Genomic DNA, 16,413 nt, shown 5'->3' with positions numbered 1-16,413 from the left:
TTTGGTGATGTTGCCAAAAATACTACAAATTGAGTAAATCTAAGCCTTATCGTTGTTTTTGTTTCATTTGCGGTTACCAAAGCCGGCCTCTTATCAACACCGCGTCGTCGTTAGGCCAGGCCTCATAAAGTGACCAGCCGCCCCAGGCAATCGAAACGCAAAGGTGCCGTTTTTACGACCATCAGTTCGTCAATAGAGACTCCTAATCGACCTGCCTATATATACGAGTTCCGACTATTCCAGCATTCAGTAGTATTCACCAGGCAGTTGTCGGCAAGCAGTCGTAGAAGCTGGAAGAACTTTGAGGGAACAAAATGTTTCAGGCGGTAAAAACGGAAACGCTCAAGGAACAGAATGTTCCAAAAAGCAATGGAAATTCCAATGGAAACAGCAATGGTGCAAGCAAGGTGGAACCCCCTGAGGTGAAGCTCAGACCCAGACATGTCTCTGGCGGTGTGGAGGAAATCTTAGATCCCTTCTGCGATCCCGCGAATCCTCGAAAAATATCCTTCCATGATGTCACATCGGCAGCGTTTCTTATCCGAGGTGGAGTCGAGCGTACACCGTGTCCGGTAAATATCCATCTCTGCTGATCGTTGATTGTGGTCTGCTATAATTAAGTGAGTGGCTTGCAGAAATCCACTTCTTCGGATCTATATGGCATGGAGCTTTATTTGAAAAAGGATTTCCTACAATATACCGGCAGGTGAGTGATCGGGGAAACCCTACAAAAACCATTGAAATATCCTGTGAGTTAGGAACTGTTTCTATTATATTATCCATTGGAATATGAAGGAATAGATGTAATCTGTACCCTGAAATAGATTTGAAAAACCCCCTAAATGGCCGATAAGTTTAGAAAAATTCGTACAAACGATTACGAGTATAAAATATACACAGTTTTCTACGGATTGCTGTTTTCCCGTCCTTTTTTTATGGGGTTTGTTTGCGAAATTAGGTCCAAGGTTCGTGATCACTCTGGCATTATTATTGCTTGTAATAATCTGTATTGTGCCAATAGCCTATATAATGTGCATCTGAATATTGTCTGGCAGCGGTATTTTCCGGCTACTGATAAGAAAAGTGTCTATATTACAATTTTGTTGTCATCTTCTGTGGCGCTCGAACAGCCACTATGATTAATCATGCATACATTATTCATTGAGCGGCTACAACGCACTTCTATCACTTGGCCAAAAAAGTAATAGGCAGAGATCCGATAAGATAACGCTTAATAGGCTGATATGGTTAAATGGGGGAAATTAATTACTGTTGCTAATTGATTTCCGATTTTACGAGCAACATGTGATTGAGCACCGAATCCATTTGACATCCGTTTCGACAGCTTCAAGGAGCGTGGTGCCCGGTACGCCCTGCTGTCCCTAACAGACGAACAGAAGCGGACGGGAGTGATCAGTGCCTCGCTGGGGAATCATGCTCAGGCATTGTGCTACCATGGCTGGAAGCTGAACATTCCCGTGACGGTGGTCATGCCCAAGGCGGCGCCGATCATGAAGATCCAGAAGTGCCGCAACTACAAGGCTCGCGTCATCGTGGACGGCAACGATATGGGTGAGGCGAAGTCCCTGGCCATGCGCATGTCGCAGGACGAGGGTCTGCTCTATGTGAATGGATACGATCATCCGCATATAATGGCCGGCCAGGGCACCATCGGATTGGAGATCCTCGAACAGGTGCCCGAACCGGATGCTGTGGTGGTGCCGGTGGGCGGTGGCGGCCTCATAGCCGGCATAGCCACAGCGGTGAAGTCACTATCCCCCAAAACCAAGATCATTGTAAGTAGAATCGTTCCCGAAAAGGAAGCAAAGCCTGTATTGTTGTTTTTCCAGGGTGTGGAGTCGGAGAAGTGCGCAAGTTTTACTAGAGCCATGGAGAACAAGGGACCCATTCATACACCCATAAAGAACACCCTGGCCGATGGTCTGGCGGTTCCGAAGGTCGGCTACAATGCCTATGCCACGGCCATGCCTTTGATTGATCGCATGGTGGTGGTCAAGGAGGAGTGGATTGCACTGGCTATACTCCGACTGGTGGAGGAGGAGAAGTGTGTGGTTGAGGGAGCTGGCGGTGCAGGCCTGGCTGCCATTCTGGCCGGACATCTCGATGAACTGAGGGGCAAGAAGTGAGTGGGGATTGGGGTGCCTGAAAGTAGGATTCCCGACTGATTTTACCCCATTCCTTAGGGTTGTGGTCCTGCTGTGTGGAGGCAACATAGACACCACTGTCTTTGGGCGCTGTCTGGAGCGAGGATTGGCTGCCGTGGGTCGTCTGGTCAAGTTCAATGTGGAGATCAGCGATCGGCCGGGCGGCATCAATGATCTGTGCAACCTGCTGGTGCGCGAAGGGGTTTCCATCAAGGATATTATGCACGAACGTGCCTGGCTCAGGGACATCTACACCGTGGAGGTGAAAATAGTGTGCGAAACAGTCGACTGGACGCACAGTCTGAAGCTGAAGAACGAACTGAAGAAAGTCTACGCCAAGGTAGAGTTCTCCGATGTGCCACTGGCTTTGCGGAATGACCCGGAGGCGTAGGATCAAAACTATCCAACAAGTACACGGTACACATATGATTTATTCACTTCAGCAGCGCAGCACAACTTAAAGCTTTAACTTAGAGCGTAGATATACAGATATAGTACATATATAATCGTAATCGTAGGCGAAGTAAAAATATGTAAATTAGGTGTAAATAAATATACAATACACAGAATACAGAGTCTTCAAACGAATTGACCAACGTAAGGCTTGAATAATTTACAAATATCTGGTTGTTTAAACTAAAGAAAAACACAAAAACAACTAAGGATATAAATTCAATGAGCTTAGGCCTACGCGATACAGTTCTTCAAGCAGACACACATTTTTTTTTAGAATTTCTTTCACTTTTCTTTTAAAGTTCTTGCGGTTTTTGGCACATTAAGGATTCATTATATCATACATACTCAGTCAGTCACGGATACACACATGCTCGTACATCAAAATACCATTAAATATCGAAAATTTACAGATTACATGGCTAGAAAAAATATAGGTAGGTATATAAATATCGTGTATGTGGTAAAATGTATCAGTTGTATGTTGTATGGTTTATGGTATCTCAGAAATACAGGCATCTCGTTGATAAGTCCTAGGACGTGACGTACTTTAAAAGCGTTGACTAAACCTACATTGAGTATGCTTAAAGTTATAGATACAGATGCGGCTACAGCTACCGGATGCACGGATACACTCAGTCATTCAGTGGCTGTTGTCCAGGCGCAGTATGAGGGCATCGACCACATTGTAGATTTCATCGAAATGTGGCCGGGACTCGGCATCGGCGGCCCAGCACTTGAGCATCAGTCGATACATCTCTGGCGGCGTATTCTCCGGCGTTGGCATGCGATATCCTATGAATAATACACAACCATTTTATTACATTATATTATTTTGTATAATTTAAGTTGATTCCATACCTGTATCGATGCGCTCTCTGGCCCTTGAATTGCTCATGCCCGAATAAGGTGTATCTCCCTTGGAGAATATCTCCCACATCAGTATGCCGTAGGACCAGACATCGCATAGGGACGTGTATTTGCCAAAGTTCAGGGCCTCTGGCGCTGTCCATTTCACGGGTATTTGCTTCATGCCATCGGAAACTGTTCCAGAACAAAATATAGATTAGTTTGAGTTGGAGTTTGTTTAGATCGTTAACCCTACCTATATATTCCTCTTCCTCGCGGGACATTCCGAAATCAGAGATCTTTACGCTGTGCTCTAGATCGACGAGACAATTCCGCGCCGCCAGATCCCGATGAATGCAGTTCTTGGACTCCAGATATCGCATGCCTAAATTAACAATATTTTATGGGTTTAGTTGGGGATTTTTACTGGGTTTATGTGGCTCTTACCTGCTGCCGCATCTCGGCACATTCCCATTTGTTGGCGAGCGGAGAGGCCATTCGAGTTTTTACGCAAATATGTAAGCAGAGAACCGCCTGGAAATGTAGATTCAAATATGAATTTCGTTGGAATACATTCCTTATTTTCTTGTTTATTCTTTTTCCCCCCTACTTACCCAGCACCAGTTCCATGACAATCATTATGGGCTGCTTCTGCACACAAATGCCAATCAGTTTGACAATATTCGGATGATCGTACTGCTTAAGGATGCGGCCCTCCTGCAGGAACTTGCGCTTCTGTTCGTCGGGCAGGGTCATGCGGCAGGTTTTGACGGCCACATCCAGTTTGGTGGACTTCAATTTGGCCTTGTAGACATCCCCAAAGTTGCCCTGGAAACAGAAAAAGTCTAATAAATATCCAACTCTTTTAGAATTCAAACAAGTACGGATGCTTACCCGGCCAATCCTTTCGAGTAGGACCACATCATCGTTGCTCAGCTCCCAGCGTTCCCGGCAAACGGGTCGTCGGAGAATGGCACCGGATTTGACAGTGACGGGCAACTCGATGTGGTACTGGTGCATGATCAGCTCCTGGATGCTGGCAAAGGGTGGACCCTCGAAGCGGAAGTTGCCCTCGACCGTGGTCTGGACGATGAAGTGCTTGTGGCCATTCCAGCAGACACTCAGCACAATCTGGCTCTCCTCGTTCCGGATGGTCTCGCGCACCAGGAAGTCGCCGTCGTTGTTGAGGAGACGCACCACCTCCTCGCGGGGCAACACACCGTGGAACCACTCCTCCTCGTAGAGCGGCCGATTCGTGGACAGGGATATCTGCAAGACCCAGACAATTAGCTTAGCCAAAATGTTCTACCCACTTAGCCAGAAGATTAGTGAACGGCATGCAGAATACAGAATACGAAATACAGAAAGAGTGAAACGATGGCAAATAAAATAGAATGGAAAGCTTAACACGCCATTTCCACAATTTCCACAAACGGTGGAACGGAAATGCGTGGGTGCAATTGGCTCTGACGAAATGCAGCAGCCTTTTTTTAATGAGATACAGAGATACATAGATACACAGGCAAATTAAAATAAAATACTGTAAGCAAGAGGCATATAAAAATAAATATTATTACTACATGGTTATGGACAATACAGAAGATCTACGTTCAAGGCTGACGCTCGTGTGACTCACAAATACTTTCGATTTGGGTCTTTTCTTACGTGCCGGCGGCACGGGGCGACCGGCAAAGACAAAGGTCTCAAAAATCCCGCTACCATCGGGGCCACCATTACTGCTCCGACCGGATGTGCTGCTGCTGGTCATTATGGACGTATAGGGATACTATCAACTGTCCAAGTACTTGCGCAATATGGAGAACACGCGTTCTACAAATATGATTTCCAACTTTTCACTGGCCAAACAGACGCCAAACATTTCAAGAGACTTTCAAGAGAGATTAATGGCTGCGGCTGCCTAGTGCCTAGTGCCTACTGCCTGCGGCCCAGTGTCCAAACTGTTCGTCGGATCAGGGAGAACTAAAAGCTATAATCGTTTTATGCTCTCAGTTGAACTTGTATCTAGGATAGAGAGGGAGAGAGAGCCACTGTGTCTCTGTATCTCTTTGTGGCACGCACACGTAAATTTAGATATCGGAAGGGAGAAAGATACTTCTGGCAGATCGAAATATAGATACTCTTTCAGTCAATCAGTGTGGAACATCAAAAGAGGGTCAAAGGAAATGCTAAGTAGAGGGTGTATTATCCTCTGATATGAAATCTGTTCTGTAAAAGAAAGATACAACATGCAAAGCTATTCTCAAAGTTTTTATCCCCATATATAACAGATTTGTAAAGCCCTTCTGTAACCTTTCTGTATGGAGAGGTTCTGCAGTCCTTATAAAGCCTTGTTTCCCCCACCTTTTTCTTTCAAGAATTAACAGAAACTATGTCTCTCCTGCTTTGGCCAAACCGAGACACATAGTTCTCATACCCTACGCCAAGAACTTCCGTCAAAGATCTATATGAATTGGGAGCACCCTGTGCTCTATTTTTGGGACCCCGCAATAAAAAGCTCTCCCCCACATGCTTTCAATATTGAACGTAAACGTTGAAACATGCACAAACAATCAATCAAACATGCAAATAGAGGCAAAAGGCGATGCGGTTTTTCTTTTGTTCATTGTGAGGAGGCGCCATCCGGCGTCCGGTTGCTTAGATACTCTTGATACGGTGGAGGGGGTGCTGTTGTCGCTGTCGAATGCGAGAGTCGAGAGACGGGAGACGGTTACGGGAACTCACACTGGCCGCCAAGCTGGGAATGCAGTAGCAGTGCTCCTTCATGCTGAGCACATCGTCGCTGATGCTATCCTCGTTATCGTTATCGTTATCATGGTCCCGGTCCCGGTCATCGTCGTCGTTCTCGTCCAGCTCCCCGGAGCTGTGCGACTCGAACTTCCGCTCCATCTGAATGGGCAGCTTCGTCTTTGGGGCCGGTGCGGGGCAGCTGCAAAACTGCTCCTCGGCGGCACCCTTTTGGGTCTCCGTGTCGAACTCCTTGGCAAAGTCAAAGACACTCTTGCTGGGGTGGATGCGCCTCCGTTTGGTGCACTGCTTGCAGGGCTTGGATCGCTTCAACTGGAAGTTGAGCAACTTGGATCGGAATGTATTGCGGATGGCTTTCGATTTGTTCTGGATCTTTGGCACTTTGAATTTCAGTCTTGAGGTCTCCTTGGACGGCGTCGCAGACGACGTGGTCGTGGTGATCGTCGTGGTGATCGTGCTCGTGATGATCGTGGACTGTGAGGCACTGTGATTGCTAATACTACTGCTGGTATTGTTGTTGTTCTGGCTGCTGCTGCTCGGATTCGTTTGGGACTCGCTGCTGCTGGAATGCTGGTCGTTCGGGGCCTGGGGCTTCTCTGGGTGCTGCTGCTCTTCGTTCACCGTCGCACTCTTGCCCATTCGCACCAGGGGACTCTTGGAGAACTCCTTGAGATTGCTGAAGATGTTGCTGATGGACTTTTGGGTGAAGGACAGCGAACGCTTCTTCGAGTGTCCCATTTCCTTGGAGGACAGCTGGGAGGAGCGGCACTCCGAGCTGGAGCTGGAGCTGCGCTTCGTTTGGGCGTCCACATCGCTGGGTGCAGGCTTGCGGGTCTGCACCTCGTCCATGCTCTCGATGGCATTCACATCATCGTTGGGCGTCGTGGGCTGCAGGCTTCGCTTCAAGCGATCGTCCAGCACTCGATTCAGCTCATCGATCCTGTCCAAATGCGCATCAATGGAGTTCTGTGGCCCTGCCTGATTGATTTCTATCTTGATCTGCTCTTTCGGGGCGGGCAGCTCCGCCTCATCCTCCTCCTCCGCCTCGCTGGCGAGACTGTCCGCATGGGGTATCTTCAGGCCCAGCTCGAGATCCGCGTAGATGTGATTGTTGTTAGTGTTAGTAATAACGGCAACGGTTAGCTGGGTGAGCGGGGCGGGCGAGAAGACCGCCGGCAACGGCTCCAGCGGCTCCTCGTCCTCGCCCAAACACAACATGGAACACTGGGTGCGACGCAGTCGCGGCAGGGCCGGCGGCGACGAGCTGAGGGATATCTCCTCGCCCAAGTAGTGGACGCTGGCCGCCAGGCGCAGCGGGTTAGTAATGGGCTCGTAACGTGCAGGACTACGCGCATCCCTAATTACCGACAACGATCCGAGGCTCTGGGAGCGCGGCTGCATCTTCGAGAAGCGTCCCTGGCGCGTCCGTGTCATGGGCGTCGTCGGTTGCGGCGTCGACTTGCGCTTGAAGTGGCGCCCACGGCCGCGCAGCAGAGTGAGGACTCCCCCGCGGCGCATCAGCTCGTTCATGATGCCCAGCCCTGGAGAGCTAGTGGAGTTGGAGCGCTGCTCCCAGCATCATCCCGTGTGGGATTGGAGGTAGGGGTTTCAAATGGGTTAGATTGCGAGTGTGTTGTGTGGTATGTGTGGATGGGACAGAGGGCGGCATCCAGAGAGAAAGAAATCGTTTCATGGCAGAAGATTAGTTATCATTAGAGCTAGACCAAAAACCACCTACAACTTAGGACTAGCCACAACCCAAGGGGCAACGTGCCAACCCACCTGCTGTTCGTTGTTGTAGCCATTCTCGATGAAGGTCTGCTCGAGGGTGAGGTGGTCATCGCAGCCGGAGGGCAGCTCCTCGCAGCCCACTTCGTTCAGAGCGCACTTGATCATGTCCACCAGCTTCTGTTTCTGTTTCTCCTGGCATTTCAGGGCATTCAGGTCCTTGGACTGGCGACTGTTGACAGAGAAAGAATTACAGTGATCTATTGTGTGGTTTCGGAGATCTGTCCTACCACTGGCTGTCCTTGTTGGACTGTATGCCATTGGAGCTGTTGCTGCCGTTCGAGATTATGCTGCCGTTGGCCACCGGCGAGCCACCGTTGACATGCTCAATCATCTTGAGCTGCTTCTCCTGGCACTCCTTCACGGATCCCTCCAGCTCCGAGAGCCGTGTGCGCAGCCAGTCCACCGTAAGGTTGTCCACTGTCAAAGTGCTGGACTGCAGTTTGCCGGGTATGTCCTCGATGAGCGTCTCGTCGAACTGGAAGAGTAGCGGCGTTGTCGGTGAGGTTCTGGGGAAGATCAAAGCGATCAGTACTGATTCAGGGGGGTTTCCATGAAGCTGCAACGTACTTGTGTTTCTCGGTGAACTCGCCATACTCTTCGCCCGGATTGATGCCACCTATCACAGTGTCGATGCGTTTCTGGATCTCCTTGTACTTGTCGGCCGTGAGATCCCCGTACTGGACAGCCTCCTGCAGAATGTTGCGCCACAGCAGGATGAAGCTCTCCTGGACGGACTGCTGATGCTCGAGCAGGCCCGGCAGCAGAACGGTGCGGAAGTCCTTCTCCACCTCGATGGCCTCCGAGATGGAGAGCACGTACTCGTTGTGTGTGAGATGGAGCTTGCGGCAGGCCTTCTGATATTTGTCGCGCACATCGTCCAGCTTGCGGCCACTCCGACCGGGTGCTGAAAACGAGAGATCAGCATTATTGATTCCAGATCCATTTCTCAGTCGGGATCGGGTTACCTTTAATGTAGTGCTCCTCGAAACGCGTGCGCAGCGCCTTGTAGCCCTCCAAATGTTTTTGGTATTCGGTCTTCTTGCGCAGCACCTCGTCAGTGAGCTGAAATGAGTGAGAGATCATAAAGAAATGAGTATGAGTTGAGGTTGGGGTTTCAATGCGGTTTGCACACGTGTGCGTGGACTGTGCCATTAAGCCACTTTCCCAAAAAAAGCGAGCTTTATTCATTACATCATCATTATCATCGTCATCGTCAACGCGGCTGCGGCTACGTGTTGTGTGGTGTGGTGTCTTTTGTCGCGCACTGTCTGTGCTCCACATGCGAGTAATCGCATAATGAAACATATAGCTTTCCACCCAAACACCCCTCCCTCTCTCTCTTTCTCTCTGTACACTCGTACTCCTCCATGGAGGAGTTTGCATATTATGCAAGGTACAAGCAACACCAACAGGCAACAACAGCCACAGCCAAAGACTTGGTCTCGCAAATGACTGATAAGTGACTGGGCAAAAGGATTGCAGCATGATGCAGCTGAGCCAGCATCCAGCTTTCAGCTTTCAGCAACATCCCAGCATCCGTTAGCATTGTCAACAAAATCAACAGCTACAAATGTTGCAGCGGGGCATGGAGGGGGGCTGATGGCTGATGCTTTCGGCCTGCAAAACTAATGGCTGCAAAGTGCAGTTAGCCAAGCAGCTGCAAAGTTGCCGAGTTCAAGTTGCATAGACACTTTGCAGCTGATGCTGGGCCCGGAACAGTGGCCGAAAAGCCGTAAAAAACGACTCGAATGAGAACCATTTTAAAACCTTTCCAATCCGCATAGAAGATAGCACTAAAAGGTAGTCATGGAAATATATTTCAATCTTTGAAACCACAAATAGTGGTTAAAAGATACTGAAAATACGTACTAGCTTCTATGGATTTATTTATAGCTGGAGAATGTTCTTTGTTAGCTTTTATCAGGAATATTTTTAATGCGGGAGATCTGCAAGCGAACGGCCTTTAGCCATTGTATTTTAAAGAAACAGCTTATAGGAATGATATTTCCTTATCCTTATAGAGACAGTGTTCCCACAGTTTGTCCCAATGTTTGCCAACGGCTTAAGTCTGCAACCTGAGCCGCTTTTTGTTGTCGTTGTCGTTGCTGTTGCTGTTGCTGTTGCATTTGTCCATGCATATTAATTGCAGACAGTTTTGCACGCGGAAGACAGCAGAAATACACGCAGCGGAATTAACTAATTGAATGATCAGCAGGCCCCAGGCCCAAAGACATTCCTGGGACAATCGAAATGAAAATAGCAACAAGACAAACCAAAAGGCAATTCGAACGCAAGTACTACAAATATGTATATATATATATATGGGTACATAGTATATATGCAGTACTCGTATAAATTGTTGACCCAGTTTACCGATTTGGCATTGAAACAGGCGTCGAGAGTGTTTCGAGAGTTATCTTGAAATTAGTTGCAATCGTAGACAACTTGTTGCTATTGTCACCGATTCCCATACCCATTCCCATAGCCATTCCCGGCTTTGGCTACGTAATAGCCAGCATTTGTAAAGTTCTGGCCATGGTTTGTTATACCCGATACTCAAAATGAGTATTGGGGTATATTAGATTTGTGGTAAAAGTGGATGTGTGTAACGTCCAGAAGGAATCGTTTCCGACCCCATAAAGTATATATATTCTTGATCAGCATCAATAGCCGAGTCGATTGAGCCATGTCTGTCTGTCCGTCTGTCCGTCCGTCCGTCTGTCCGTCTGTCCGTCTGTCCGTCTGTCCGTCTGTCCGTCTGTCCGTCCCCTTCAGCGCCTAATGCTCAAAGACTATAAGAGCTAGAGCAACGATGTTTTGGATCCAGACTTCTGTGATATGTCACTGCTCCAAAAATATTTCAAAACTTTGCCCCGCCCACTTCCGCCCCCACAAAGGGCGAAAATCTGTGGCATCCACAATTTCGACGATACGAGAAAACTAAAAACGCAGAATCGTAGAAGATGACTATATCTTCTAGAGTGCAAAATCTGAACCAGATCGTATAATTATTACAGCCAGAATCACGAAAACAATTTCACTCTTTCTCGCTCTGTCTCACTCTAACACACAGGTTTCATGGTCGGTTTTGCCAATTGTAAAATGTGAGTTCAAGGATCTCAGAACCTATAAAAGCCAGAGCAACCAAATTTGGTATCCACACTCCTGTGATATCGGACCTTGACCGTTTCCTGTTCAAATTTCGCCACACCCCCTTCCGCCCCCGCAAAGGACGAAAATCTGAGGCAACCACAAATCTCAGAGACTATTAAGGCTAGAGTAACCAAATTTGGTGCACACACTCCTTTAAGATGTCACTATAAAACGTATATCTCAGAATTTCGCCCCACCCCCATCCGCCCCCACAAAGGACGAAAATCTGTTGCATCCACAATATTGCAGATTTGAGAAAACTAAAAACGCAGAATCATAGATAATGACCATATCTATTAGATTGCTGAATCTGGATCAGATCAGATCATTTTTATAGCCAAAAGGAACAAATCAATTTGCAGTGGCTACGCAGCGCCCGACGTCACGCTCAGACTGATTTTCTGTCTCTCTCGCACGCACTCTTTGTCGTGTCGTTTAATATTAGCGGCGTCTGCCGGAGGAGAGCCATACTGACTTAGTATCGGGTATAACCGTAGAGTTGCGGTGTCCGCAGCAACTCACAACGTTCCCCCTCGTTTTTGTTTTTGTTTTTTTGTTTTTTTATATTTTTCGGCAAGTGGTTAAGCAACTTTCAATGCCTCTGCAGCTGCTAATTTGCCTAAAAAGTTGTTTAGAAAGAGAGGGCCACAGTGATAGATAGAGAGAGAAGTAAACATGGCTCGAAAGTGGGTCATGCTCGGCGTATTTCTTACTTCTCAGCAGCCAAACAGTCAATAGTCCCCAGACCCCAGGTGGACCTCGCCTCACACATTGTTTACAAATGATTGCCAATTTTTTTTTTCTTCTTTTATTTCGCTGTTTTCTGCCCCGAGAACGCCGCCGGATCTGAGCGGCCAAGGAAAGTTGCTAATCTGCCACCTGCACCGAACCAAAGCGAAACTTTCTCAATTTTCTCACGCCCCTCCTCTCCGATCTCTCGGGGAGATCTCTGCCCCCCCATATGCTGCAGATGGTAGGCCATAACGATTCCATTAGTTGGCCAACGCACAGTTGAAATATTTCAAATCTATATGTAAATGCGGCGATGACCTAATGGAAACTGTGACAAGTGGTGCCAACTGCCACGTTTTGCATTAATCAGCTTGATTCTTTGCCATTCTGTTTCGTCGATTTTGGGTTTTTTTTTGTTTCTGTTGCTCTTTCTGTATCTGTATCTGTATCTGTTGCTGTTTCGGTTTCTTCTGCCTCTGAAATCTGTGTATTTTCTTGCTCAAAATCTATTAGAAACGAAATGTCTACAAATTAAGCAGAAAATTCGCCTGGCCTGGCTGATTCTCATTTAATGGTGATAAATTAAGCTGCATCGTGTCATATGAAAATATGTATTCAAATGTGGGCTATGGGGAATTCAAAACAAGTCTCCGCTAGTCTCTGATTCCAATGGATGTCATTGTTTGACGGTAAAGATGGTTGCTCATTTTTCAATGGAAGTTTATCTAACAGTTCGGGGAATCAATCATCAAGCCGAACAATTATTTATAATTGCTAGAAAAACGAATCTTTGAAGGGGTCTATTAAGACTAGACTTTGAAAAACTGAAAGTGGCAAAAGATGAATGCTAAAAGTCCTATAAAAAGAGTGTAATCATAGTCCACACAATTCCAATCTTCAACAAACGAATTCCTATATTTTCTGTCTTCTAAAGTTACCCAACCCTTTATGCTTTGAGCATAAATAAAGTACGACCACAGCCAATAGCAGGCCCATAAAAATAATAATAAAAAAAAAGAGCACAACTCAATCAAAGCGAGATTCGATTCATGTCTACACTTCCAAAGAAATTGCCTCTAATCAAAATAAATTTGTCAAATGTATTGCGGAATCGTGATGCAATAAAGAGAGACCGAATCAAGAAAACCCCCCGGCAAAAGAGGCACAAAAATGAAAACAACTCAAAAAAGGCTGAAACTCCAGACGGCATTGCATCTGTGTGTGTGTGTGTGTGTGTGTGTGTTAGACATTTCCCATTTTTCTTTGGCCTGTCAGCGCGTGAGAGTTTTTCTTGGCCAACATATTTGAATATGAAATGGCCCGACAGCAGCTGTGACAAAAGTCATGGGCCCCAAAGCGATAGGAAATGCCACACGCGTTTCGATTGGGGGTTCGGCGGGTCTCATTTTCCCCTTTTGTTGGTCGATTGTATGGGAATTTTCAATCAGCTGCCGCCCCGAAAGATGGCATTGCATAAGCGCGGACAGCGGCGTGGCGTTGACAATAATCATGTTTTATGAAACATTTCGAGATTGTTTAAACACTGGCGTTTAGCCTGCAATTGCGAATTATGCAAATTTATGACCGTTGGTCAATACACGAGTTTCCGCGGATCTGGCATTTCGTATACTCGTAATTTCCTCGAGCTCTCGTTGTCGTGGTCGGCGCTGGTGGTCGAGGTTCGTGCCTTGGTCTGGGTCTGGCTGTGGCTCTGGCTCTGGTCAACGACCTCCTGCTGCTGGTGCTGCTGCTGTTGGCCAGGCCCAACAATAGAGACACGCTAATATTAATGGCCAACCCGTTTTGATGGCTCTAACCGTACAATCCATAAGCAGGGGGCCAGGGCTATGGCCACGGCAGCGTTTGCTTCTGTTTAATTTCATTGTTCAGACGATTCCGAAAAATCAGTCGCATAATTGCCACGCAATATCCACTTCACTTTCGTTGCTACATTTATTGGCCATTTCGGATTGGGATTCGGATTGGGATCATATTGTGTTTTTTTGCCAAGTTTTTGTGGCGAAAATTTGCATGCGTGCCAAGTGAAAAGAAAAGAAACGGCAAGAAGCGTGACGAAAAAAGCAATCGAATTTTGTATTTGTATTTTTTTTTTTTGGTCGCCGTCAGCACTTTCTATTTCTGGCCGAGAGTGTCGCATCGGAGGCACAGACAAAAGAATAGAATGGCAAAATTGACGATCGCAGTGAAAGTGTCTTGGCCAGCGCATTAGGGCCGAGCGAGTTTCGGCCTCAAGTTTGTGGCTTGAGTCTTTCGTTTTTTGGGGCTGCCACCCGGGCCACTGCCACTGCCAGTGCCAGTGCCAGTGCCAGTGCCACTGGGAGGTCTCAATCCGCCGCAGGAGAGGCTGCAGAACGACTTTTCAATATTCAAAGCCACCTACGTGTCGCTTGCAACTTGTTTTGCATACACACAGACACACGGATACACAAATACCCGTACAAAACAGATCTACAGAGCACTGCGGCAGCTCTCGCCAATCATTTCAGGGAATGGGCATAACTTTTGAAAGCCGAGCAGGGCCTCCATACAACTTGTAATAACTCTGCGCATACCCTTGGCTGGGAAACGGGGATATTACTAGAGGCATAAGCTGGAATACTTCATTTGATATCTTTCAGGCAAAGGGCATTACTTTCCGATGCTTCAGAGGCTAATTCCATGGCTCATTTGCAGATACTTTTAGAACTTTAATCTTCATGAACTGATGCTATAGTTCCAGTCAATAAACGTTCAACCAAATAAGGCTCCATCTTTGTTTTCCCGAACCAAAGTACTAGACATTTGCTAGCCCATTTCCTCCCCAGCAGCCAGAGTGTAAAACAGATTTCCCTTTTGTCTGTTTCTAAATCAATTTATGAGTCTTTTTTTGTTGCTATTGCCTGTCGCTGCATTTGGGCAAAACCGAGGCCTGAACTTGATCCACAGCAGCAGCAGCATCGGCATCAGCATCAGCATCAGAGCATTCGCAGAGCAGGCACACAGCTGCGCTTTTGATGTCAAGGGAGCACAGTCGGTTCGCACGGCACGGGAGGGAGGGCAGGGCGGGGCAGGGCAGGGTACGGCTCTTGGCCAAGTTATTACCACTCATATTGAGTAGCTAGACTTTAGAGTCGGGAAGTGGTGAACGACCAGGCGATGGGGACTGCGACTGGGCTGACTGCCTCACTGGCTTTTGTTAATTTATTTTTACTGCTCCCCAAACATGATGAAGTACTTGCCGCAGCAGCAGCCGCACCACCACCAGCACCAGCACCAGTAAGAAATTAAGTTGCAGTCGCAGTCGCAGTCTCAGAGCCAAGTGGCAGGTACAAAAGCCCCGACTTCGTCTCCAGATCCATAAAGTATTTTGCTCCGGTGCGCAGGCGCAGCTAACGAGACGAAACTCAAGTCGAAGTCGGGGAACAGGCAGCAGGCAGCAGGCAACAGGCACAGGCCCAAGTCTCAGGTTGAAGTCCAGATTCGGGCCCAATACGTTTAGCCCTCGGGTTGGGTTCTTTATTGTTTTCCTCGCCGTCTCTGTCTCTCTCTCTGTGTCTCTACCCGTGTCTGTGCCTGTCTCTGTGCCTGTGTGTGCATGTTGCAGACTTGTTTCATAACTGGTCCACGATTCTTGGAACTGAAGGAACAAAGGCTGGGGCTGATTTTGATTTTGACCGACAAACGTTGTCTGCGCTTGTTTGCCGTTGACTCCGGCTCTTCCCCTGCCACAGCCACAGCTGCTTCGGCTGCTAGCTGTTTGCTCAACCCAAACCCATAGCCGCAGCCACAGCCATACCCCGGCCTGCATCTCCGGGGCAGGCAGAATGTACTTGAAAATGACTGAAAAGATACGAATGTGCCGCACATGCGCGTAGATTACTGTGAGATAGAGGCAGCAAAAAGGGTTACCCCAGACGGTGCCCCTGCCCCAACCCTTTTGGCGTGTTAGAAAAACCTTTTTAACGCGCTCCGAATCGGAGTCCAAGACCGAGTCCGAGTCCGAGTCTGGCGGCAACTCAATTTTAATGGCAAGCCGCATCTCCAATTAGAACACAAGGAGCCTCTTGGATGGCTTCTCGGGGGATGATTTGGTGTGACTACCAGCCACGAGATGTGTTAACACTTGAATGATCTTCCAGCTTAGTTTTCCAACCATCGAGTCCATGCGAAAATTCTGTTTCCGATTAATATTCAATCAGCGCTCGAATCATTAACCAAATTGGTCAAGACCATATAGGGGATATCGGACCATATGTATCTCTAGGTATCTATGGGCTTATGAAAGTTAAAACGAAACAAGCGCCACCTTCAGGAAGGGGATCAACATTCCCACTGTCTGCAGCTGAATTTCGTGGAATGGGAATGGGCCATGCCCATCATGGACCGGAGCAGCAACAAAAAGATTGCCAAAGACAAAAGCAAAATGGAAAATGGAAGAAAAAGATATAAGAACAAAATAAAAGTTCACACACAAGAGATAAAAATCATTTCAACTACGTGAGAT

At 47.5% G+C, this 16,413-nt stretch overlaps 2 protein-coding genes across 4 annotated transcripts in view; one reads left to right on the top strand and one right to left on the bottom strand.

The window, feature by feature from the left end:
* The first annotated feature begins 241 nt into the window (after positions 1-241).
* Positions 242-2,766, top strand: Srr (Serine racemase). Its single transcript, XM_001357811.4, has 5 exons — positions 242-572; positions 636-706; positions 1,346-1,796; positions 1,851-2,143; positions 2,205-2,766. The coding sequence occupies exons 1-5, from the start codon at positions 315-317 to the stop codon at positions 2,554-2,556; spliced, it is 1,425 nt and encodes a 474-aa protein (XP_001357848.1). The 5' UTR covers positions 242-314; the 3' UTR covers positions 2,557-2,766.
* A 495-nt stretch (positions 2,767-3,261) lies between these two features.
* The window catches only part of FER (tyrosine-protein kinase Fer), a 29,165-nt gene continuing 16,013 nt past the window's right edge, over positions 3,262-16,413 (bottom strand). The window contains exons 3-13 of one of the 3 annotated variants that reach the window (XM_001357810.4): positions 8,990-9,086; positions 8,592-8,928; positions 8,252-8,530; positions 8,016-8,193; positions 6,210-7,799; positions 4,362-4,736; positions 4,082-4,295; positions 3,915-4,001; positions 3,724-3,852; positions 3,480-3,662; positions 3,262-3,413 (exon numbers count right to left, since the gene is read on the bottom strand). In XM_001357810.4, the coding sequence (XP_001357847.3) occupies positions 3,262-3,413; positions 3,480-3,662; positions 3,724-3,852; positions 3,915-4,001; positions 4,082-4,295; positions 4,362-4,736; positions 6,210-7,799; positions 8,016-8,193; positions 8,252-8,530; positions 8,592-8,928; positions 8,990-9,086 (3,621 nt within the window). The remainder of the gene's footprint in view (positions 3,414-3,479; positions 3,663-3,723; positions 3,853-3,914; positions 4,002-4,081; positions 4,296-4,361; positions 4,737-6,209; positions 7,800-8,015; positions 8,194-8,251; positions 8,531-8,591; positions 8,929-8,989; positions 9,087-16,413) is intronic. The other 2 variants (XM_033385786.1, XM_033385787.1) reach the window with 2 other exon arrangements.

Source organism: Drosophila pseudoobscura, chromosome 2 (assembly GCF_009870125.1).
Source record: "Drosophila pseudoobscura strain MV-25-SWS-2005 chromosome 2, UCI_Dpse_MV25, whole genome shotgun sequence".
Classification (NCBI taxonomy): Eukaryota; Metazoa; Arthropoda; class Insecta; order Diptera; family Drosophilidae; genus Drosophila; species Drosophila pseudoobscura.
Note: the sequence above shows the minus strand (reverse complement) of the source record. Positions and strands in the feature narration are given on the sequence as shown.

Bases quoted from the DNA above. Each gene is read 5' to 3' on its own strand.
- Srr (XM_001357811.4), top strand. From the start codon at position 315: ATGTTTCAGGCGGTAAAAACGGAAACGCTCAAGGAACAGAATGTTCCA. The intron at 707-1,345 runs GTGAGTGATCGG...CCGTTTCGACAG, and splicing joins TTCCTACAATATACCGGCAG to CTTCAAGGAGCGTGGTGCCC. The intron at 1,797-1,850 runs GTAAGTAGAATC...TTGTTTTTCCAG, and splicing joins CCCCCAAAACCAAGATCATT to GGTGTGGAGTCGGAGAAGTG.